Source organism: Lissotriton vulgaris, chromosome 5 (assembly GCF_964263255.1).
Source record: "Lissotriton vulgaris chromosome 5, aLisVul1.2, whole genome shotgun sequence".
Lineage (NCBI taxonomy): Eukaryota > Metazoa > Chordata > Amphibia > Caudata > Salamandridae > Lissotriton > Lissotriton vulgaris.
Window position 1 is genome coordinate 101,290,850 of NC_141693.1, and position 25,976 is coordinate 101,316,825.

Consider the following 25,976-nt stretch of genomic DNA (forward strand, 5'->3'; position numbering starts at 1 on the left):
TGGTAAAAGCAATATAGGTCCTTCTAGAGGTACCCTTTATGCCCGGCTTAGAAGATAGAGCCTGGAGCTCACTCACTCTCCTGGCAGAGGTGATGGCACCCAGGAATGCAGTCTTAAGAGTCAAAAGACTAAGAGGGCAATTGTGAAGCGGCTTGAAAGGAGCGCACATCAAATAGGTTAGAACAAGGTCCAAGCCCCACTGAGGCATCACAAAAGTAACAGGAGGGAACATGTGTGTGATGCCTTTCAAGAATCTATTAACAACTAGGGACTTGAAAAGAAAAGGCTGATCAGGAAGCCTCAAGAAGGCTGAAATGGCCGATAGATAGCCTTTGACAGTGCCCAGAGCAGAGCCCTGCTGGGCAAGAGAAAGAAGGAAGAGGAGAACCTCTGAAAGGGGGCAGAAAGTGGATCCACAGCCTTTGTGTGCACCATGCCACAAATGTGTTCCACCTGCAGGCGTATACTGATTTTGTGGAGGGAAGCCTGGCTGCCAGAATGACATCACAGACTTCAGGTGGCAAGTCAAATGGCCTGAACTATCGCCGCTCATTCTCCACGCATGGAGGTGGAGGCTGGATAGATTTGGGTGGATGACCGTCCCCTGCTGCTGCGACAGAAGATCCTCCCGAAGAGGCAGTCGGATCGGGGGATCGATCGCCATGCTGAGTAGCTCGGGATACCACTATCTTCATGCCCAATCCTGAGCTACAAAAATTACTTGGGCCCGGTCGCGCCGAATCTTCTTCAGCACTCTGGGTAGAAGTGGTATAGGCGGAAAGGTGTACAACAGACCGCAACTCCACTCGCGACGAAAAGCGTCGCAGAACGAGTGCCGCCTAGGAAATTCCAACGCGCAGACCTAATGACATTGTCCGTTCTCTTCGGTGGCGAATAGGTCTAACCAAGGCTCTCTCCACTGCAGAAAGAGACCTTGCGTCACGTCCGATCTCAGACGCCAATCGTGATCCATCATGCACCAGCGGCTGAGTTCGTCCGCCCTGGCGTTCAGAGAACCTGCCAGGTGTGGAACCACCAAGGTAATGCCTTGATGTTCCAGCCATGTCCAGAGGAGCAGAGCCTCCTGACATAGGGTCCATGACCCCACCCCGCCTGGTTTGTTGCAGTACCACATGGCGGTGGTGTTGTCCACGAACACCTGCACTACACTTCCCCGGACAGAGGAAGGAATGCTTTCAGTGCAAGTCAGATCGCCCGAAGCTCCAAAAGGTTGATATAGAGCCGGGACTACGCCGGAGACCACAGTCCTCTGATCTCCACCTCACCCAAGTGGCCTCCCCATCCCAGGACGGATGCATCTATCACCACTGTGTGCTCCGGTTGGGGAAGGGAGAGGACTCAATCGCGATTCATGAGCTACCACTGCAATTGCCGTACAGTGCCCTCTGAGATATGGACGTGATCGGACAGGTTGCCCTGATGCTGTGCCCACTAGAACTTCAGGTCCACTGCAGAGCCTGCATATGCCATCTGGCATGATCCACTAGCAGAACGCAGGAGGCAATCAGGCCCAGAAGCCGGAGGGTCATCCTGACCGAAATCCGGGACAGAGGCTGAAAGATCGGAATCATAGCCTGAATATCCAGTACTCGCTGCTCGGGAGGATAAACCCAAAACTGCGCCGAGTCCAGAACCGCTCCGACGAAGAGGAGCTTCTGAGAGGGAATCAGGCGCGACTTCGGCACATTGATTGAGAACCCCAGCAAATGGAGGAGGTCGACCATATTCTAGTGGTGGGAGACGACTGCTTGGGGCGAGCCCGCCTTCAACAACCAGTCGTCACGATAGGGGAAGACTGGAACCCCTGATCTGCGCATATGAGCTGCGACCACCGCCATCATTTTCGTGAACACCCGAGGGGCGCTGGTAAGGCCGAAGGGGAGCACAGTAAACTAAAAGTGCTTGTGGCCTACCGTGAACCGCAGGTAACGCCATTGGGTAGGCAGGACGGGGATGTGGAAATATACGTCCTGCAAGTCCAACACTACCATCCAGTCTCCAGGGTCGAGGGCAGACAAGACCTGAGCTAGCATCAACATCTTGAACTTTTCCTTCTGAAGGAAGCAGTTGACGTTCCTGAGGTCCAAATTAGGACACAGGCCCTTGTCCTTCTTGGGGACCAGAAAGTTGTGGGAATAACAACCACAAGCTACCTCTGGCCCAGAAATGCGCTCGATGGCCCCCTTGGCTAAGAGGGCCATGACTTCCTGCTGAAGAAGCGCAAGATGGTCCCCCGAAATGCAGTAGTATTGAGGTTGCATGGCTGGAGCGGTAGTCTCGAAGGGGCGGGAGTAGCCCCTTCGGACGATTTGCAGCACCCACCTGTCCGAGGTGATGTTGTGCCAGTGAGGGAGATGATGGCAAATCCTGCCGCTGGCGTCTGATGGGCCTGAAAGTTTAGACTGGGAAGGCTTGGAAGTGAATGCTGCGGGGGTGGAGATGGACTGACCGCCCGCTGGGCCCCAGAACCACCTCGGCGGTTCCCCCGTCCGCGCTGAGGTTGTTGTCGCGCAGGCCTGTGGCTTTGAAATGAACATGTTGGGGCACCCCTTCCATGGCCACGAAAGGAGCGAAAAGCAAAAGGCGGAGGAGGGCAAGTGGCCGACAGGCCCAAGGACTTGGCCGTAGCCCGTGAGTCCTTAAAGCGCTCCAACGCACTATCTGCCTTATTGCCGAAAAGGCGAATGCCATCAAAGGGCATGTCCATCAGAGTGTTCTGGACATCCCCTGAGAAGCCAGTTGTCCTCAGCCAGGCGTGATGCCGAAGTGCCACCATCGTGAAAATCACCCTGGCCAGCGAGTTGGCGGTATCAAGCCCACAACGAATGGTAAACTTAGCTGCATCTGTCCCAGCTGCTATTGCTTGGGAGAGTACTGTCCTCATCCGGACAGTTGGGCAGCACCTGCGCAACCGTGTCCCACACAGAGTGGGAATAACGGCCCAAGAAGCATGCAGTGTTCACCGACCGCAGCGCTAAGCTGGTAGATGAAAACAGCATCTTGCCAAGCTGCTCCAGCTTCTTGGATTCCCTATCCGGAGGTGCGGAAGGGAACACGCTCTGTGAAGCAGAGGCTTGGACAACCAAGCTCTTAGGAGTGGGGGCATTGGGCCACGTTCCTGTCCACAGGAGCCCCTGTGTTGGGCCTGGACCAAGTGCCCAAACAAACGTCAGAAAGTGCATCATTAAAAGGCAGCAGGGGCTCCGAAGAGGTTGCCGCCAGCTGAAGCACTTCTGTCAGGAGGTTAGTCCTGACGGCCACTGTAGGGGGTTGGAGGTGGAGGGCCTCGGCCGCCCTAAGCAACACCACTTGCTCCCTCCTCTGTAGCCACAGTAGGAGGAGACAGCAGCCAAGGACAGGTGAGGTGTCAAGACCGCTGGCATCCCCCAACTCTTCTGCCCAGTCCGGATCATAGTCACACTGTTGTGTGAGAGGGTCCTCAGACCCTCCCAGTCCTCCCCTTCCTCCAAAGTCTGCGAAACAGGCAGAAAATAAGGAGGACAGACATAGGGGTAGAAAGGCCCCATCGGTGTCGGAATTGGCGTCAAGTGACCCCGATCCAGCGCCGTGTCCGGTTCGGGGCTGAAACTGGGGCCGATGTCGGCGGTAGCACTGGACGACGTCCGAGGTGGTGCCGGAGGCGGGGTCAACACCGGTGGTGTTATAAGGTCAATGGGCGCCACCCGGGATCCGAGCCCAGATCCAGGGAGGTCATCCGGCGCCGGGGCCAAAGTCAACGGTGGCGCCAGGGCTGAAGCCGCAGGCGATTTTAGGGCAGGACTCCCAGTGGTGCCAGCACGGCCCGCAGGCGCACCGGCAGGGCCAGACGGCCCAAAGATTCGGGCCATGGCAGCAAGAAAATCCTGCCCCTGAGCAGGCGTCACCAACGGACCCGGAAATTGTGGAGTTGCACCACCCGCACCCTCAGTCGCGACAGGCGAGTGGAAGTCGAAGTGCGATGCCGCTTCTTCAATGACTTCTTAGAATGCTTCGACTTACCTGACCCCGAGTGTGAAGACTTAGATCCAGAGGAACGATGGTGACGGCTTCGCGACCGGTCCCTCAACCTCTCATGGGACCGGGACCTTGAACGACGTGGAGCCGACTGCCAGCATCTTTCGGGACCGCTCCCGCAAAGTCTACGGCGCCATGGCCTGGCAGTTGGGGCACGACGCGGTCGAACCAAAGGCAGTAGAGACACATGCGGTGTGGGTCCGTCATCAACATCATGCAGTGACAGTCCCCACAGTTCTTAAAGCCGGGCATCCCTACTTCACCAGGAGTCGATCGAGTTAAAAGAATGGAGACAAAAGGCCTCGAAATAAAACTCAGCCAAAAAGTGACTGGGGGTACTTGCTCTGCCCGGCTCTGCGCTTGCTGGTGCGGAAAAAGAAAGAACTGACATCAGCGCCCGAGGGCGGCGGCTAAGTAGCTGCCGCGACGTCATCTCGGTGACCACGACGCCAACGACGGATGCATAGCCGCACATCATCACCTTCCGACACGCAGGGGTACTGCTGACGAAAACTTTCCGGATCCAATCTTCCAGATAAATCCCAATAAAAACTCTCTGAAAAAAAAAAGTACTATTGAAAGAGGATGTTACAATAATGTATGATTTGTATTTTCAGACAGGAGAACCATTGAACTTTGCCAATCTAAGCAGTTCAAAGGAGTCATTAAGCCACCAAACATGAATAAATGAATGTTGATTTTACTACCTCGCCGAGTATTGGTTGAGGTGTCCAGTTCTGTGCAAAGAAACAGAGCCAAATAGAACAGGGACTGTAGATAGCCACGCACAAGAAGATCTTGAATAACTTTCAATTCCAAGAAAAAACTTAACCATGACCTTTTTCATTTTTTCATTCATGCCAAATAAATCTTCTTTTTGCTGCTTTTGTTTCCCATGAAGCGCAGTACTCAGTGCAACACCACTATAAAGACAGAGGGGCAGCTAGGTTTGCTCAGAGTCAAGTGAGATGAAAGGGACTTTTGCACTAGGACTGGCATTTTTTTTTACAGCAAAGCCAGGGGGAATAACAAATTTACAGCATTGAAACGGGCATTGAAACGTAGGAGCAAAAAAGTGTAAAGTAAGCTGTAGAACAAATGATGCCCTGTCCCTTGGGGAAACAAAACAAAACAGAACACAAAATGAAAAATGCACACAAAATTAAAAAGTATAGCAACAAGCATTACAATGCAATAGGTCTCGCAGCATCAAAGTTTGAGTTACTGGCATTGTAAATGACAATGCTTTGCATTAATTTTTTTTAAATTTGCCATTGGTTTATAAACATTGTTTGTGAATAGTTAGCTGTTACTTATGCTAAGCAAAGTTGGCAGTAATATAGAGTGCTAGTCTTGCTTGTTATAAGCATGCTGATTTAAAGCGCTGTGATACCTGCGGGTAAAGTTTGCGCTATATATGTAGGGGCAGGAAGGCAGGCAGTTGGTAGACGGCTGAAAAGCCAGAAACCGGTCCCCGGAAGCTTGTTTCCTCCCCAGTATAAGAATTGGCTTGGTAGTTTGGTTTGCTCTGTTCCCATCATGCACTGGGACAGGAACAGACTAATTTGCATGTAGCCAGGTTCTGAGCTGGGATGGTGCAGTGAACTAAAAAACGGTGATGGATCAAGCCCTGATCTTTGGACTGGGTTAGAGTGGTCTGCTTAATTCAGACACTCTGTTCATCACCACCCCCTTTTCTGAATCCTTTTGTCCACCATAAGCGTGGAAGGGTATACTCAGATGTGAGTCCCTTGCTCATTGCACCATCAGGATTCAAGCAAGCGGGCCGACGACGGCTGAAATGCCAGAAACCGGTCCCCGTAAGCTTGTTTCCTTTCCAGTATAAGAATTGGCTTGGTAGTTTGGTTTGCCCTGTTCCCATCATGCACTGGGACAGGAACAGACTAATTTGCATGTAGCCAGGTTCTGAGCTGGGATGGTGCAGTGAGCTAAAAAACGGTGATGGATCAAGCCCTGATCTTTGGACTGGGTAAGAGTGGTCTGCTTAATTCAGACACTGTCCATCACCATCCCCTTTTCTGAATCAGTTGGTAGTGCTGTGCCATAGCAGTGTAGTTCTCTGTGTATGCTGGGCATGGGGGCTGCTATTGGCTGACAAGAAGTGGTGAGGAGGTGCCGGTTCGGTGTGCCTGCTTCCCGATCTTGGGCAGGTGACAGGTAAAAAAAGGAGGCGGAGGACATGACACCCAGTGGAATTAAGGTACAGCATGCACACCAACCTCATTTTGAAGAATCTCTGGAAAGGCACTACATTGGAAACACCGACTGAGCATATTCATTTCCTAAGTCAGTTAAGTGGTCTGAAAAAGGCTCAGGAACTATAGGTGCTTTACAAAAAGCATCACTTAAATAAATGCATAAATACACTAGAGAATGTGCTTGTACTGTGCTGTTTAAAAGAAAGAAAGGTATGAAGGAAGGAATACATCAAAGAAGAAAGCAACAAATTCCTGCAGGAATGTGAGTAATGGAATGAGGAATTAAATGAGTAATGGATAAAGAAGGAGGAAATAAGAAAAGAATTTGAAAGGAAGAAATGAAGGAATGAGGGAGAAAGGAAGTGGATGATGTGTGATGGATGAATAGAAAGAAGAAAGGAAATGAAGAAAAAAAGCAGAAGGAAGGGTTGAAGGTAAGAAAAGAAGAAATTAAAGAAGGAATAAAGGAAGGACCAGGATAAAAAGAAAGTATGCAATGAAAGGAGGAAGAAGGAAGAAATGCACTAAGGAACGGGAGGATGGGAAATGGATGAGAGTGTAAGGAAGCAAGAATAGAAAGAGGAAAGGAGGCATGGCTGAAGGTGCTTCAGAGACACCTGAAGGCGGGCTGACGTTATTTGAGACACAGACAGACAGTGGAAACTAAAGAGGACCGTTTACAGACACTCAGAGACCAACAGCACAGTCAGGCACAGAGTATAGTCAGACACAGACGGACGAGGTAAGTAACTAGACAGTTTACTGACACTCTGAGACTCACGGTACGGTCAGACACTGACAGACAAAGGTAGCAAGATAGTTTACAGACACTCAGATACCCACAGCACAGTCAGACACAGAGTATAGTCAGACACAGACAGATCGCCGTAACTAGACAGTTTACAGACCCTCTGAGATACACAGCAGGGTGAGACATAGACAGGAAGACATTACTAGACCGTTTACAGATACTCTGAGACCCACAGTATGGTCAGACACAAACAGAGGTAACTAGACAGTTTGTAGACACTCCGAGACCCATGGCACGGTTATACAGGTAGACACTGTCAGTTTACTTACACTCAGAGACCCACAGCACTGTCAGACACCGACAGACAGAGGTAAGTAGACTGGGTCCACTCAGCAATTCATCCTTCCGAGGACGATAAAATTAGTCTCATTGAGTTGGGTAACCATAAACATCTGTTATCAGCACCAAGATACAAAGGGTGAACGTGTGCTTAACAAATACGCATGTTATGTTAGGTTACGTTATGTTATTTGTGTTTGTGTGTTTGCAGGGTGCTTTAGCTCGAGGCACAGATGGTAAATAAGACCGCGAGACAGGGTCGTCCGAGGTAGTGAAACACACAGAGGAGCCCACGGGGTGTAGAGGCAGAGACAGAGCCAGGAGCAGAGAGAGTTTCCAACAGAGACAAGAGGAGAGAGGGGGGCCCGAAGCACGATGTTTGATTGATGGGAGGTAAAGAAAAAGAGGTGACTGTAAGAGATAAGGCGATGGACACACGGACTGAGCTCCAGACAGACTGACAAAGGCTTCAACAGCTGCTCTAAAATCAGGTCTCACAGAGCCCAGAGATGCTACTGGCTGCGTGCCGCACACCCTGTGTACCTTGCTGCACAGTGTACGTACCTCACCCGCTATTCCCTTTGTACCTCAGAGTGCAGCCCCCGTACACGACCCTGCTGTTCACAGCGCTGCTCCTGCTCGCCTCTCGGCGCTATCCTCCGAGTGTTACCCATCGTACCTCTCAGTGCTGCATCATGTGCATCACAGTACAGGCTCCCTGTGCGCAGCCCACAGGACTATTGCATATACCTGACATCCGCTGAACCTCACAACTTGCTACTGCTGCGATTCTCAGCTCTATCTTCTGCGTAATTCGTCTTTACACAACTCGGCCTCTATCATACAACTCCCTGGAGGTTGCCCCGTTACCATCTCTACCTCACGGTGCTACTCGCTTTCTACGCTTTGTGTGATCCAAAACCTCCTCCACTTACATACCTCACAGGACAGCTGCCGGGACCTGGCCCTGCTGCTCCCGCTGTACCTCACAGCACTCCTGCAGCGCCTCTCAACGTCGTCCTCTGAGTATAAGTCCATGTGCAACTCTACCTCAAGCCTGCGCCTCACTGGAGGCCACAGTGCTACCCACGTACCTCTCAGCGCTGCACCATGTATGACACAGGCTCCCTGTGCCACCTCACAGGTGTATTGCATGTACCTCGCACCCGTGTTCCAGCTACCTGTACCTCACAGTGCGATACAGCTGCGCCTCTCGGCGCTATCATCTGCGCGCTTCTTCGAGGTATATCTTGGACACTTGCTGAAGGGTTTGATGCTTTTTCTGTACCTCACAGCACTGCTCCCGTACCTCAGATGACCGCTGCCGGTAGGTACAGAGCGGCTTGCGCTGCCTCGTAGTGCTATCCTCCAGCTCCTCCTACATATACAAATCTCATACAGCAGGGGAGGTTCATTTCTTTCTCTTCCTTGCAGTGCTCCATCGCCTGCCTCGCAGGGCTATCCTCTGAGTTACTTCCCTCAGATACAGCCCTATCCCTCACCGGAAGCAGCAGTGTTTTCTCTGTACCTCACAGTGAGGTTTCCTGTGCCTGAATGTTTACGAATGATTCATTCTGCCCAGCGTGCAGCCGCAGTCTGTGTCGTCCGGCGTCAGAGGAGGGGGCGAGGGAGGGCTGCTGTGATGTCAGCCTCGTTCTTGGAGTCCATTGGCTCCGGCCTCGGATGCTCCGCGCGCTGGAGGGGGGACATAATTCACGGTGACGCGGGGCTCCCATGCCCGAGGGAGAGCCCCGCGGAGCCTACAGAACACCGGATTGGCGGTAAGGGGGGGGGGGGTGGTGGTGCGCTTATGTGTGTGTGCGCGCACGTGTGTCTGTGCGACAGCGGGGGTGTCTCTGGATGTGTGCGTGTGTGTATGTGTGCTCCTGTGTGTGTGTCTGTGTGCGACGGCGGGGAGTGGGTGGGGGGGGAGTCTCTGTATGTGTGCGTGCGCTCGTGTGTGTGTGTCTCTGTGTGTGCGCATGCGTGCAGGGGGAGGTGTGCCTGTGTATGTTTGCGCTTCCCAGGAGACAGGAGATGGCCACGGCGAGCGCGTTCTCGCGCACGCGGCCCGCTCCGATCGCCTTTTGCAAGATGTGCGCGGCCAGCTCCTGTCTCCTGGGAAGCTGAGTCGCTCACAATAGGTCTCTGGCGAGACCGGGCTTTTGCACGGTTAACGCCACGAGACCTAAAAATGATTACACAATATAGATTACATGATAATAAACTTAAAAGTAATATTCTTTTAGAAATCCTAATCTGGTTAGAACAAAGCTCTTAAATACATATATCCTTAATCAAGCTCACATCCACCTTCCATATATCTGGAGAAACACTTGATACAATGACAGCCATCGCATTCTCGGTTTAGGGTGACTTTTCATATCCATAAACACGTGATAAATGTCTATCTACCATGACAATAAACAGACAAATTTAAAATACCAGTGCACATCTACTGACATCATACCCCTTAGTACACAATCAACCATTGAACCACTGATACAAATCTAATTAAAATCACTATTACCTTTTCTTGCAATTCTAGTTCATGTTTTCTTTCCTCTATGGCTCTTTCAAGTTGCTGAAGGTGATGCTGTTTCTGGTCTTCCTTCTCTTGATATTGCTTGTATCTCCTCAAACTTTCACTGATCTCTTCTTTCAGCAATGCCTGGTCACCAAGCAACTCATCTCTCCGCTTTGAGGTATTGTTTAAATCCTAGGTGACAAATTCACAAATAGTATAATGTTCAACAATCACTAACACATACAGACAGGCTGAGGTCTCTGTGAGTGAATCACACAGAGACAAATGCTAGACATAGAACTAGAACAGTCACACAGAGACACCTAGTCGGGCACACCACCAGGGAGAGGTGATAATACTGCAGCCAGATAGAATCGCTTTTCAGGAGAGTGCTCAGTCTCTTTTAAGCCTAGAACCAACATTTAAAAAAAAGCAACCAGTCAGGAAAAATGTACACCTGGTGTTTTCAATTATTGATGATGTTAATATCACTGAGGGGAACTACCCATCATTACTGAAAGAGTTACCTCCTGCAAAGGAGATTCTATAAGCGAGTCTTTTTTTAAAGACAAGTGTTGCCTGCTCCGACCTTTGTGAGATGATTAGTTACCACTGAAGTGCACTTAGTGAACTCACTTGCAGTTGAACCTAGTTCAGTGTGAAGCACTGTGAGATGCCAGTGGCTTTTGAAGTTTTGAATTTTCCTGTGATTTTAATTTTCCTGGGAAAGTGGATGTCAGTGGAATCCTTTGACTTGTGGCAACACAGGAATAGAAACTATTCACCTCGTGTGATTTGCTTGAGGCCTCATCAAGGTGTAATGGAACACTCTACTACTCCCAGATTTCCACAGAACGTGAGCTGTAGGAACTAAAGAATTCAGAATTGGATGAAGTATCATTAGGCTGACCTGTTTTCAGTCTTATTTTTGTGTGAATTTAAGTGGTGTTGTCTCAGTGTGTCCCAAACCTTTTAAAATTAGTGTATATTCAGCTGCCTAACCCCCAAGATTGTCGGCAGAGGAGTGACGCTCCAGCAGGGTTTGGTGGCCCAAACTGGAGGCACTCCTGAAAATCGTGCCCGGGTGGTAAGTGAATCGGCTGGCAACAGGTGTTGGCTGGGGCCTGGGACTGCCGGCTTTGCCCTTGGGAACTGGAGAGGCGCCGGGAGGTCCTGTGCGACTGTGGTGTTCTGGCCGCATTGGGCTCAGATGGTGCCCCCGTGCTTCTCCCCTGTACATCGAGCCTGCGTCCAGGTGGTTGATGAATGTCCTGGCCTTGGACTATAGTGGTGCACGACCTTGTGGGCTGGCCGGGACCTGCAGTGTGCATTTCCTGGGCCTGGATATTGTTGGGCCTGCTCTGAGCAGTACCTAGGGTGTGGTGCCTTGGATTGGCAGTGCTGTAGTCACTTTATTTCGCAAGGATCTTAGGAAAGCAGCAGAAAGGATTGCGGAGGCGGAGACCAGAGTGCTTAGTGTTGAGGTCTCAGTCATGACCCTCCAGCAAAAAGTGTCTGTTCTCATGGTTCTGACGAAAGAGCTAGCAGCACAAGTGGAGGATGCAGAGGGCCGCGTCCACCGCAGTAGTCTCCAGTTTGTCGGTTTCCCAGAACAGTGCGAGGGTTCATCCATGGACAAGTTCCTGACACAATTGTACCCGCAGAGTCCCTCTCATTGTGCTTTGTGGTGGAGAGAGCTCACAAGGCTCTGGTGAAGAAGCCCCCATACCCCCACCACACTCCGTTGGGCGTGGCCATGACCAGTGATTGTAGGATCCTAAACTATATAGACAGGGATGTAATTCCTTAAACATGCACAACCAATCCCACCACATCATGATATTCTTTGACTATTCAAAAATGGTGAATCCTTCACGACGGCCAAGCAACGCCTACGAGACCTAAACATACAGTATATGCTGCTATACCCATCATGCCTGAGGGTATTCTTCAACTTGGAAACTCTGTTCTACGATCTCCAGAGGACGACTTCAGTTGGGCGGATGAGTTAGTGACACCGAGGCCTCCTTACCCACCTCTTATGGACTCATCCAAGGGTGACAGAGGGAGTTGCACCACAAAGTCCACAGTGAAACAATGCAACAGATCTGGATCCGCTGGCAGAACATACAACGAGATGAAGCATCCTAGCCCAAACCTGGCCTTCCTGTGAGGCCCATACTTCTTTCAGAATGTTTGAACTATGCTATGTCTCTGGTAACATTTGTGTGTTTGGTAACTCTTGCATGCTTTATAGTGTGGGCCATAATGAATATGACTGTGACCCATAGAGCTACAGGTCTAATTATTCTTAGTTGGGAATGGGGATCCATTGGGAGTACTCTCTTGGTACCCCCATTAGGGTTCTGAGCTGGCTTCTTCCACAACAGGTACTTCTAGTTTGTTGAAGTTTCGGGGTGGGGGGAGCAGTGGGGGATGTTGTATAATTTTTCCAGCTGTGTTGCACCGATCCAGTGCACATTCTTTCTCGAGTCCATATGCAGAGACACAGATTCATCCACTATAGTCACTAGAGCTATCTGCCCCATGGGTCAACTCCACGTAGCTTTGTGGAATTTGCGGGGGTTCGTGATAAGATTAAATGGGGAGCGGGCTTGAAGCATGCCAAGAGGATGGGGGCAGACATATTACTCTTACAGGAGACACACCTTATTGGCACCAAGGTCCTCTGACTTGCCAGATATGGCAACGCTAGACATTCCACTCCAGATTCACAAGGGGATCAGGAGGTACTAGTATATTGATTCAGAATAACGTTCCCTTTAAACCCACCAAAACTTGGATAGACGTTCATGGTAATTACACAATAGTAACAGGCACCTTATACGGTGAATCTCTCACGTTTTGGCAGTAAATATTTGCCACCGTCCGCTGGGACAGACCTTTGTAGACCTGGTGATATGCTTGTGGGGAGATTGGCCTGGAGGCCTCTCAGTGATCAGAAGGGACTGGAATGATTTGATGAATCCTCAAGTAGATAGGTGGCGAACTCAGATTGGTGTGGCGGAGATGGGCAGGTCGAAGCTTACCTCCCTTGCGTCCGCATTTGTTTTGGTTGATGCCTGGAAAACATATCATCCTACTGGTACTGGGTAAACATAGTACTCTGCACTTAATTGCTCCCTATCTAGGCTGGATTACTTCCTGATCCCCAGTATATTCATCCATAGAGTGTTCAATGTTGACATACTAGACAGGGGGTTTCTCATCACTCCCCAGTGGACCTCAGACTTCACGTGGGGCTCAAGAGACCTGCCTTTCACTGGCACCTCTCGCTTTGGTATCTGTGGAATCCAGCATACAAAACACTTATTATTCGCTCCATTGAAGAATACCCAAAACTGACACTGCGGCTTCTGACGCAATATTATGGGAGGCTCTTAAGCTGACGATCCGAAAGATAAACATCAGCTATTGCTCTGTGAAGCGTAGACGTAGAGCACAAGACTTTGTAGACGTCGAGGTACTGATGCAGATGCTTGAAGTGCATGGCCATCAGGCTGATGGTGGGAGTGTGCAGCACCAGTTGGGCCTTGAACAACAACAGTACTCACAATTACTACTAGAACGTCTTCTAGGCATGGCATGGCAGGCAGCGCAGAGCAGCATATATCAATGGGAAGACAAATAAGGTAGGATGCCGCTTAGGCTGTGTCAAACCACCCATTATACTGCCTCTATACCGGTAATTCTCGACGGGCAGGGACAGATGCAGTCGGGCACCAGTGAGGTGGCCCAGAGTTTTGCTGCTCGCAGCAAGGACGTATATGCCTGGAGAGAGACATCAACTTTTGACCAACTTGTTGAATTTGTGAAAGCCCTATCTCTTCGGCCCTTTGGAGACACTTCAAGGGCTCAATTGGAGGAGGTGATTACAGAGGTTGAGCTTTCCTTGACCCTAGCGAGGCTGCAGACTGAGAAGACCCCGGGCCATAATGGATTCACGTGTAAATTCTTTTTAGCATTTATGCCTCACATGGGGAGGCACCTCTTGGGGAAGACTCACTCCACACTAGAGGGAGCAGCGCTTCCGCAGTACTGGAGACATGCTAAACTTGTATTCTTTCCTAAGCCAGGACGTGTGCCGGAGAAGCACGTCTCCTATCACCCAATTTCCCTCCTAAACATGGAGGTGAAACTCCATGCCAATACATTGCCCAATAGGCTGATGATACACATTACAGACTTTGTTCACCCTGACCAGACAGGCTTCATGCCAAACCGGGTCATGTGCATTAATATCAGACGAGTCCTTAGCTCTTGTAGATCGACTGGGGAAACCAGAATCAGTGGTTTTGGTGAACGTATAAAAAGCATTTGGCTCTGTCAGCTGGGATTACCCGTTTATCCTTCTTTTGAGATTGAACTTAGGTCTCAAATTCCTTTCCTAAATCCGAGTTTTATACACTGACTTGTAAGCGATGGTTAGAATTGAGGGTGCTGTATCTGATCCTGTCTCGATCCGTACGAGACAGGGGTGTCCGATCTCCCCACTATTATTCACACTGGCCATGGAGGCTCTGGCTTTGTGGGTCAGGATGGACGCCCACGTGAGGGGTTTTGAGTGGACTGCGAAGTTATCTGACAGGCTTGCCCTCCATTCAGATGACATTCTATTCTTCCTCACAGATCCGTCGACCTTGGGGCCCCTCATCATACGAATCATGCATATCTTCGGCGAAACGTCAGGGATTTATATGAACGCCTTGAAATCCATAGTGTTCCCCATTGGTGGCGTTGCATGTACCGTGGAGTGCCGTTAACAGAGGGTGGGTTTAACTGGGGGTGTACATCTCCCCGGATCCGGCACTGTCATGGTCCTATAACCTAATATCAGCGTTAATGCGAGTCAAAGAAGTGAGGGTCTAGTCGCTTTTGCCGTTGTCCTTGACGGGCAGGTCGACAATTTTCAAAATGGTTTCCCTGTGTCGATTGTTATATCAGTGGAAGAACTACCCTTATACTATCCCCCAGTTGTGGTTTCCACAGGCCAACGCTGTTCTCTGCAGGGTCTTGTGGGTGGTGGGGGCATGCTTCCAATCCACTTATTGTGGCAGTATTGCTGCTGCCAATAGATACTCTTACTACTTCTCCGCCTCTCAGATGCAACCATACCCACGGTCTACACATGCGTCTCTTTCCCATCAGGGCCGCGCTGTTGTAAGCGAATTCTGTGTTCTACGGCGCTAAGCCTGCAACCCATAGGCTGGACATGGGAGGTGCCCAAACCGGACCCCTAGCAGCAGGCACTGCACGGAGAACCCCGCCAAGGGCCCTTTTGTCTCCACCAAGGTGTCTCTGCCCTTAACACCACGCAATTTCTCAGTACTGTCTCTTGCCACCCCTGTCTGCTACAGGAGACACCAGCAGGTCCAGCCACTCTCCAGTGCTCCCCACCTCAGCGGCACTAACAAATGGGACTGGGGGTAATTTTGCCATCAGGTCACCCCACCCCCCCCTCCCCCCCCCCCCCTGCAATCGGCTCCATTTTAATATGATAAACAACACTGAAATGTATTGAACAAATCAATGGTTAAAAGTGACAATATAATTAGGTATGGTAATAAGATTTTAACTCTCATTAACAAAAACAAATTCTTTAAAAAATCAATGATTAAAGTGACATTATATTTAGGTGTTGAAATGAGATAAGAAGTAATGTTTATAAACTGAAAACCCACTAAAATGTGTTATAATTTAGTGAACTAACGATCATTTGTGCCCCAGTCATGCAATGCTTATGACCTTATAAATTACATCACTCATGACATGTTATATTACATCAGTGATGACATCTCAAAAGGCATCTTTCATGACATCACTGATATAATCTCTTAAATGACATCATCTATGATACTGCTATGCAAATTACTCCATAAACCATTAAATAATTCAAAATAGAAGGTTGTAAGTTAAGGGTCTATAGTCCTATACAGAATAGAGTCATTGTGTGTATACGTGTCAGTGCATGGAATGGAAATGACAGAAGCCTAGTAGGCAAGTATGGTTGTGAATGTTGAAAGTTATCTGGTAAACCATTTACAAACCAGTATAGTTTGGGCTGCAAGTAGCACTCTATGTTAAACAAGGAAAAGGCTGAGAGCACCTTATGCCAGTTGCAGAGCATGCTTCAAAATCAGCTCTGGCTTAAAGTCAAAATCTGCTGTAAAAAATCTGTGATAAAAGCCAAAGCTTCTGTTGACAATAGGTTATCCACCAGTGGGTATCAGGGCATGTGCCCATGTTAAATAGTTGTAATACAGTGTTATCGGCAACTTCTATGCAACAAGAATATTTATTATGTGTGGAGATTCATTTTCAGAACTTCAATTAAGAATTTGTGGCACTGCAGATTACTGAATAATGTAGGACGCAGGGGTGACCGGCTAAGAAGTGGTTTACTTCACATTGGGGTTAAAAGCATGGACGTAAGGTTGTATGCCATCAGTTCACCTCGGGAGCGTCATATTTTATTTTACCAAGCTGTGGAGGGTTTTCCAAAGGTCTGGCAGACCTGTTAACACCTTCACTTAAAATTGCAGGTCCTGCAAAGTCTTTAGAAGGGTGATGATGAGTACAAACTCTTTTTTGGAGGCTGTTTAATGTTTAAAAAGGGAGTCGCTACATTAAAGACCATGGATGCATTTTTTAAGGGGGACGAATACCAGTAAAATGAGAGTAACATCAACCTAATTTGGGTGACTTGTTAGATATGCTATGTGTCCAGCATGTGGTCAACGATTATATCAATTATCACTTGACTGACGATATAAAACTGGGTACAGGTGTTAGCTTGTTGATTTAATTCAAGTCCACAAACCCTACAAGATGTTGTCAAAATGACAGCAATATGTCATCAGTGATGTCATCAATAATGTCACTTGAGATGTATTCAATCATGTAATATGTGATGTAATATGGAAGGTCATAAGCAGTGCATGAAAGGGGCATAAGTTACAGTTAGTTCACTAAATTGTAACTGGCAAATTACAGCAGTTTTAGGTTTTTTAAATGTTAAGTTGTCTCATTTCCTCAAGCAACCAGTCTCCTGTTTACAGGAATCCTGAAATGCCCAACCTTCTCAGATAAGCAGCTACCACTGCCATCACCTTTATGAAGACCTGAGGGGCCTCTTTTAGTCCAATTTAGAGAGCTGCGAACTGGTAGTGCGTGAATCATTGCATAAAAATGCAGGTACTTCCTGTGTGACTACAAGATTGTTATTTGGAAATATGCATTTTGCAGGTTAAGGGATACAGTGAAGTCTTCCGCTTTTCACACCTGAAGAACCAGAGCCATGTACAGCATCTTGATCTTTTCCTTACAAAGGACAAAGTCAAGACCTGAGTTCTAGGATTGAACAAAGACCACTATCTTTCTTGGGAACCAAAATGTATTGACAGTAGCACCCCTGATCAATTTCCTTCTCTGCGACTGCCACCTCCTGCGGTAGAATCTGAAGTGGGGTGGGAATCTGGGGAGGAGCTTATTGGAAAGGCTCATACGCCCTTTCAATATTTTACAATACCCACTGCTCTAAAGTTGTGACCTTCAAGGCCTGAAGAAAGGAGGAAACCTGCCCCCCAAACAGCTGCACAAGCTCCTGTAAGGGAAGCTGAAGCTGCTTTCCTAATGGTGCAGGGGAGAATGAATAGGTCTTTTGGAATTGATAACCTCTTTCTTTGCCTGTGCCTCTGTATTGACAAAGCAGCTAGTTCACAGTTAAACTAGGGCAGTACTGGCACTACTGACAGGGAAGCCTTTTGCAATGGCTTGAAACGTCCAGAACTGTTTATGGTTTCCATCCAGGGATTGCAGGAATGGGTGGTGGCCCTACTAGCCATCAACCTTCTAAAGGCAGAGTACATCTTGTCCCATCTTGACTAATCTTTAGGGCATATCCTTGAGGCTGGCCAGCACATTCCCACATTGTACTGAAGCCAGGTATGCCTCCTCCAGACTATGAATGAATTGATAGCCTGTGCAACAGAGTCCACTGTCTCCAGGCCTTTTCAGATAATTTGGTGTGAGGCATCTTGGCTATCAGTCCTCACGATTTCCCCAAAAGTGCTCCTAAAGGTGGTCCAGAAGTCTATAATCTACCAGATTTGCCATCTCCCACATGGTATGTGGGTACCTAGTGAGCAGTCGGGTAGTGTTGATTGACACAAGGGTAAAGCTGCTAGCTGAGAACACCTTCCTGCCTACAGCCTCCAACTTTTTGGACTTCATGTCCGGTAGTCCTTTTGGAAATTCACCTTACATCACTCTTTTGAAGGGAAAGCTGAAAGGAAAGCCGGTTCCCCTGAGGCAAGTCTGTACCACCCAGCAATAAGCCGATGTACAACTGGGGCTGAGGTGGGTTTATCCCATGCTACCTTGATGGGCTAAAGCAGGGCTTCATTAAATGATTATAGAGGTTCTAGTGTCGTACCTCATTAAATATATTCAATCTTGTCTTCACCGTGGCCAGGGGTAACTCCATGACCTCTGCGGCTTTCCTTAGCAGTGCTTGAGAGGCTGTCACTTTCAGAGGGACAGGACCTGTTTAGCATTCCATCTCGGTCTCAGGAGATGTGAATGTATCTAGCCTACTCGCATTTTGGACAGCCAGTTAGTCTGTTGTGCCTGAGAACAGTGAGACAGTAAATTTGTTGCCTCACCGTTGTTTGTCTGAGCCAAAGAGGTCCTCCAGAATATGCCAATAGTGTTTGCAGAGCAGCGGCACTGGCTGAAAATATGCTCTGTATCTGGCCTCCTCTGACAGTCTCTGAGCCTCCCTCGTGGATGTATGGTGAACATCTTCAGTTATAGGTTATTTCAGCAGAAGAACAGGCATGGGAGGTGGCAAGGATGACTATGTCAGTGGTACCTGCAATGGCATTGGTGCAGCTATTGGCAATGACACCAGTGGCAGAATCACTACCAAAAGGCCTGGAGCTGGAACGAGAGCAAGCTTGAAAACACAGGTCCCCACAAATCGGAACACAGCGTAAAGTAGGAGGATTTCTTGAAGTCAATTAAAGGCAAAGCTCTCAAATCTTGGTACAAGAGGCAGACAAAAAGGCATCAAACCAGATACTCCCTTTTGAATAGCTGTTCCAACATTAAAACTGGAGAGAGCAGTGATGGAGGACTAAGGAACAAGTTACCTACCTGTAATGGTATTGCTGAGGATTGACTTGCTATGAATTAATGAGCTTTGCAAATCATACTATTCAGTGGTCGGATTGGAAATGGATAAGTTACCTACCTGTAATCCTAGTTCTCTTCCAGGGGTATACTCATCAAAGTCAAAAGCACTGAATAGTCCCGCCCACGTGCGGGGACCCCGGAGCATTAAATATAAATATATATATATATATATATTGTAAGAAAGTGGCTCTGTATATACTGGACCAAAGTAAGGTACAGTGTGCACAGAGTCCATAGTCCCCAGAGGTATGGCAGAGGCTAAAGTTAGATATAACCTTACTCTCTAAAGTGGTAGCTTGGTCGAGCAGTAAGGCAATATCAGAGGACAGTGTAAAGCATTTGTTGTACACACTCAGACCACATGTATAGCGCCTTCACCCCGTGCCTGTGAGGTGCGCGCTATTATTAAATATCCAACCATGTGGGGCATACATGTATTGACACTCGTGATGATGGCCTACTAATTGGTGTCCGTATAGATTAACATTTCATATGATGGTATTTTTGGTATCAGGAACCGCTTGTATAGCGCTTACAATTCCGTGTTTGATAGATGCACGCTTTTATTAAGATCCAACCAAGTGCGAACATTCCTTGAGTTATGGCACACAGAGTCTTTCCACCATGTCATCTCACGCATCACGCGGCAGATAATGTGCACGTGCGCAGCGTGCGTCCTGTTAAAACTCTGACGTCTCGATCCCATGCGACTGCTGATTTTTCGGCGAATGCACAGGACCCCTTCTCCATTGATGACGGCGCCTACTTAGAGGTATTTATCGTGTGGCACTGGCAACGTCTTTTGGGCAGGGCGGCCGACTATGCTCGTAAGCATTTTTCGTGTCGCATTTAATCACTGTGCCCTTTCCTTTACAGACTGTGCCGACCTCTGTAGCGGCTTTCGCCCCCTTTTTTTCCCGAATCATTGACTTCACGACCGATACAGTGAAACTCAAGTGAGTATTTGCGGTTGTGGTGACACGGTATTTTATTTGATATACCCCCTGTCATGTATTAATGCGGTTTCCTCCGTTTTATGTACCTTTTTCTTCTAGTAATCTGCTGACCTTCATGGCGGCCTGAAAGTCCTATGCGAACTAAGTCTCTTTTATCATGATATACCCCTGATATTATGTGAGTGTCAAGATGACTATGAATAGTTACACTTGGGGAATTGAATTCCCATATAGATGTTCTATGACCTTACACACGTCCGTTCTGCTTATTATTTTTGCAGCGTGTCGCGTGCTCTCCTTGGATTGGCCTTGAAGCCTTTCCCATGGTAAAATGCCATTTGGCATTTCTAATTTTAATTCACCATGTTGTCTAATTGTATCACTCACTACACTTCATTTTTATAGATAATCCTGCCCCACCACACCACACCACCCACGTCCTGATGAAGTCCCCGGTTTAAGGTTGTACAGATACCTAATTTCCAGTTGGGTCGAAACGTCGACAAACCTAAAGCCCTACCAGCTTGCACAACCAGCATTCAAGATATCCATACAAGTGTATGGAGCATGGTTTTGTTCTAAATATGTTACGAACATTAATGGTCCCTGTTTTAGCTGGCTCTATGGTGAAGCCAGGGTTGATCAACCTATTTATTCTTAAATTTAGGACTAACATTGTTTATCGTAAAAAACCTGAACATCCCTTTACTCATTTACTCCCCTATCCCACTCCTCCACTCCCTGGGGCCCTAATGTAATTGTATTACTAAAATGTAATGTATATATGACATACTGCACCTCTGTGCACCTTGTGATTAAATAACAAGTGTGGCAATCAGATATATGCATTTGTGTTCCCATTTTTTTTTTACACATTTATACCTGCATTGATATCCCTTGTTCCAATTAGATACCAAGTACTGGGACCATTATTTTTATGTACCGAACACACTCAGTCAGCAAATGGTCTCACACACTCGAGAACTGAACTCTAGGCCAATTGTTTTGAATATAAAAATATAGTGTTGTTTTATTTTAGAACCACAGTAGGTATCATATATACTTAGTAGCAATAGACTTTAGAATGCAATAGTTACAGTTGTTGCAATGTGCAACACAAGTTAAACACAAAAAACATTGAGCTCAATGGGAAGTTTTAAGCAAATGCATTAAAATCACTTTACAAATGTTTTTCTTACTCAGGGCTGGAACATGGATTCAGCCCTGGTGCATTTCCTGTAAAAAAGTTGAAAGAAATTGTTTTTGTTACGCAGGCGATTTTTAAGGAATATTTAAAAGTTGCAAAACTCGACACAGAAGAAATTCTGAGTGAACCCCAGCCAATGTTACCCTATGGAGAAAATCAAGTTATCAATTTTTGGGTAGGTACTCAGCTGGCAGAGTTTAGGTTCTGGGGGTAGACTCAGGGTTCTCCAAGGGTCAGATAGTTACAGTCGTTACACCCTCAGCAGCACAGGGGCAGCCGGGTGCAGAGTGGGTAGGCCCAATGTTATCCTATGGAGGATAGGGTGCCTTTGGTTGGTGGCTGCTAGCAGGCAGGCCACACGGATGTGGGAGCTGAGCTCCTGGTCACTTACACAGGGCAATTGGGGAAGTAAGATAGGATAGTTGCTGCACTTCCAGTGGCACTCGGGCAGCTGGGTGCAGGGTGCTTTTGGGCCTTCGGGCGGCCCAATGTTTTTCAATGGGAAAGCTGGAAGTTGAACAAATGCTGCAGGCTTGGGATGGAGATTCTTCAGGTGCAACCACCACTTTGAGAGGTAAGTTGGGATGTCGTAGGATAGGTAGACACCCAGGAGTTGGGCACAGGGGGCCGTGGGGCGCCTGGTGCAGGGGTGTCTTTTGGTGTCGGAAAATCTTACCCTCAGCTGGTCGCGGTTGGAGGGGTCCCTTGTTGTGAGGCTGCAGGCGTCGTCAGGAGCGTCGTGGAGGGTCCTTGGGTGCTGGATTCCGGGTCACAGTCCCTGAGTGGACGTCCGCTTGGTCTTTGTCCACTCAGGCACGGGCCGGGCTCAGCAGGTGCAGAGTGTGCTGGATTCTCGGTTCCTGGCTGGCACCAGGGGTTGTTGCTGATTGGGCAGAACCACTGCTCGTGGGAGTCCCAGTCTTTAGATGAGCAAGGCAGTCAAGTCCTCCGGGGTTTTCGAGGTTGCTGACCACAGGAGATGCCAGGATTTAGCAGGAGCGGGTTCAAGGATCAACAGGCCTGTAGGGCTGGGGCCAAGTCAGTTGGTGTCGTCTATTTGTTAGCAGCTGCATGGCAGGTCTTCTTTCTTCTTGTTCTTCTTCTTGTTTCAAAATCGGGATCTGAGGAAGGAAGGTTCAGGGTGCCCCTAAATACTGAATTTAGGGGTGTAATAGGTATGGGAAGGTAAGGGACCAATGGGTCCCTTCCCTGGGGTGAGTACACCCCCTATCCTGCTCAGGGCCGGACTGGGAACCAGAACCGGCCCTGGCAAAGTGCTCGGCCGGCCCCCCTCCCCCCTCCGTGAGGAGAGGGGAGGGGGGGAGAGGTGCGACCGCGCTCTGTGACAGGGCCGGTTTTCGGCCGTTTTTGTTACAGGGCCGTTTTTGCAGCATAACGGCCCTGTAACAAAAACGGCCCCAGGGGCCCAAAACCGGCCCCCAACCATGCGGCCCACCGGGGGATTGCCCGGTGCCCTCAACGGCCTGTCCGGGCCTGATCCTGCTACTCTCCTGTGGGAGGGGGGCAGGAGCCTGTCTCTGATTGGGTAGGGCTCCCTATCCTCAAGATGGCGGGAGCCCGGAGTTGTGCTTCACCTCGCCTCTCCCACCTGAGGGGTGGGGTTGGCAGAGGCTGGCACACCCCCTTTCCTCACTTAGGGTTTGCTGCCTGTCTTCCCGACAGAGTGGGGGTCAGAACCAGTGGGGGCCAGTTGCTGAGTACAGCAAGTGGCCTGGAGAAGCTCACAAAGGCGGCATGCCTTTGAAGCTTCCCCTGCCCATCCTGGGGGAGGAGACCTAGCACCTCGTCCCAGGATGTGCATTGTTGCAGGCCCCAGAGAGTGGAGGGCTCTCTACCCAGGGGTCCAGCAACATGTCTGCTGGGTGGCCTCTCAGTCCGGAAACGGGATGTGGGTTGGTTTCAGGGGGCAACTCTAAGTTGCCCTCTGTTGTGCATTGTACATTAAATTCCACACTGGCATCAGTGCGGGTTTAATGTGCTGAGAAGTTTGATACCAAACTTCTACGTCTTCAGTGTTGCCATGATGGTGCTGTGGAGTTTGTGATGACAATCTCCCAGCACCATATACTCTTAATGGCATCACTGCACTTACAGTGCCCAGGAATGGCCCTGGGGTCTGTAGGGGCACAGGGCTCATGCACCTGTGCCCACACCACTGGCATAGTGCACCCAACTAGAGGGGTGACTGAGGTATGCCAGGGCAGTGGGTTTGTGGGCATGGCATACAGGGATGTGTGCCATGTCGACTCTCAGTTTAGTTCTGCACCAAGACACTCAGCCTGCAAAGGCAGTGTGGATGTGTCAGGGTACAGGGCCCCTAAGGGGGGCACAATAAGTGCTGCAGCCCTTAGAGTGCTTCTCTGGTCACAGTGCCCTGGGTACCTAGGGTACCATATACCAGTGGCTGACATGTGGCTAGAGATGCCAATTGGGTTCGTTTTTGGGGAAAGAACACAGGCCCTGGGCACCTGATTGGCAAGGACCCATGGCACACCAAGGAAAAGTGCATCAGTTATCAGGCACTGAATCCGGAAAATTTTCTTTGCCACATCATCTCTGCGTGCCGGTACCAAGCGACTCCGCCCTGACGTCGTCCGCTGGCATGATGTCAGCAAGGTCACATAAGCCCCACCCAGGCCTGCTGACGTCAGTTTTCTTCGGAGAACTTTTCCACGCCACAACGCAGAGCCATCAGAAACAAAAACTGTGAGAATACGGGAACAGTGTGCAAAAGAATCAGAGAAACAGAAAAGGAAGAAGCAAATGGAGAGGAACAGCACCATTCGGGGAAGTGCCAGGCACTGTGGCACTGAAAGTCATAGAATGGAAGAGCAGAGCATATCTACTGCGAAGCAACCTTGCAAGCAACACAATATCCTCCCTGGGGCAGAAATGCATGTGAAAAATGTCATAGCAGACGAAAGAGGCCTGAAACCACAGTCTATTAACAGTGAAGGACAACTAGGCCAGAACAGAAGAGTAACAGCAAATTGCCCAAGACCACACCAGCAAGGAGAGGTGCAGCCCCTGTAAGCAGCGAATGGCTGAGACACAGCCAAGAGACCCCAACTCAGAGGACTGCAGAGGAGTCAGAAATTTGAAGCAATGAAAAAAGGGTAGAAGAGCAAGAGTAGGCCCCACATTGGAAGCCCAGGGTGCAGGGATGCAGAAGTAAAACCAGAGGGGATGATGGACGGAATGTTGAACATTGCAAGTACTCAACCCCAGTCAACTGATATGGGTTTAATCCATCATCATTCTTTAGCTCACTCTGCCACACCAGTTCAGACATGGCCATATGCAAATCAGTCTTACCCTGTGCCTCATGGGAACAGTCCAGCCCGGACTGCCAAGCCATGTCTTCCCTGGACCGGAAACACGCATCCTGGGACCGGTTTCTGGCTAAACAGCCGTCATCAGCCAGGCTAGCTTGAATCCAGTGGCAAAGTGAGCAAGGGACCTACGTCTGGGTATACCCTGTCAACTTAGGGCGAACAAAGCATAACCAAAGGGGATGATGGACGGAGTGTTGAACATTGCAAGCACTCACCCACAGTCAACAGAAGGACCCATTAACCCACCAACCAAACACCAGAAAGGAAGGAGTGGATCAAACAAACAGAACAAAGCATCCTGCTAGGGAGGAAGTGAAAGAGGGCACTCGCAGAAGACAAAACCACCCAGAGGTAGGCGCGTGCAAAAGACCAAGCTGAAAGTCCTCGCAGAATGGGGAGGAAGGGTGGGTTGTGAAGGAATCTGCGGCTAGAATCGTCTCTACCAGATACACCGTTACCGAAGGTAAATAACTTGTACATCTGATAGAGACTGCTAGCAGCAGATTACTTAACGTAGAAAAGATACCCTAGCTGTACCCAGAGGGGAGGAGGGCCTGCGAGAGAACCCCCTCAGTAGGAAGAAACACAGAGCCCCAGCAGGGGACGTGTAATGGTGACAAGAAAGGCGGGCCAGCGCCCCCGAGCCGAAGCAATCAAAACAAGGTGAAGTGAGGCCAGAAGTCCCCAAGCCCAACCAAGGTATCAGGGACATATGCCAGAAGACCCCGGACTGGGTTGAATGTGTGACATTGATCCACATTCGGTCCATCACCTGTTTTGTTTAGAAGACCCCGGAGGGACAGATAACGCCAGAGGAGTACCAAGGAAGAAAGAACCACCTCAAACTCCAAGGAGAAGAGGTAGAAACAGAGGCAGAGCTTGCCGCAGGAGAACACACACAGCGAAGGGGAAGCTGAACGGGCATCAGCCTTGAGGCAGCAGACAAGGCAGAAATGGCTCCACAAAGCAGGCGTGAGAAGAAAGACAAAGCTCCAGCAGAACAAGGGGCAGGAGTACAAGGGTATACGGCAAGGCCCACAGTGGTGGACCAGAAAGAACAGGCGTGCGCCGCCGGCAGCTGGCAAATTCCTTGAAGTAGTGCACCCAGAACAAGCTGAGTGCAAGACGTAGGCAAAGGCCATGGAAATCCAGAACAACTCCCAAAGGAAGACCATGCCAGTCACAAAACGATCCACGAAAAGAAGTGGGACCAGCCAGAAGGGGAATACATAGGACAGACCTAAGCCGTCAGCCAGCAGGCCGAAGCGCCGGACAAAAAGGCGGAGACAACACAATACAACGCCATATACGACATGCCAAAGCCGGTCCAGTGATGCAGCAGATACTGAAGATGGCAGAACCTGGAGCAG

The 25,976-nt window shown here is 49.2% G+C and overlaps 1 protein-coding gene across 1 annotated transcript in view; it reads right to left on the reverse strand.

Annotated features, from left to right (window-relative positions):
* Window positions 1–25,976, reverse strand: part of CNTRL (centriolin) — an 857,679-nt gene that overhangs the window by 141,167 nt on the left and 690,536 nt on the right. The window contains exon 36 of the mRNA XM_086920986.1: window positions 9,875–10,063. Within this exon, the coding sequence (XP_086777112.1) occupies window positions 9,875–10,063 (189 nt within the window). The remainder of the gene's footprint in view (window positions 1–9,874; window positions 10,064–25,976) is intronic.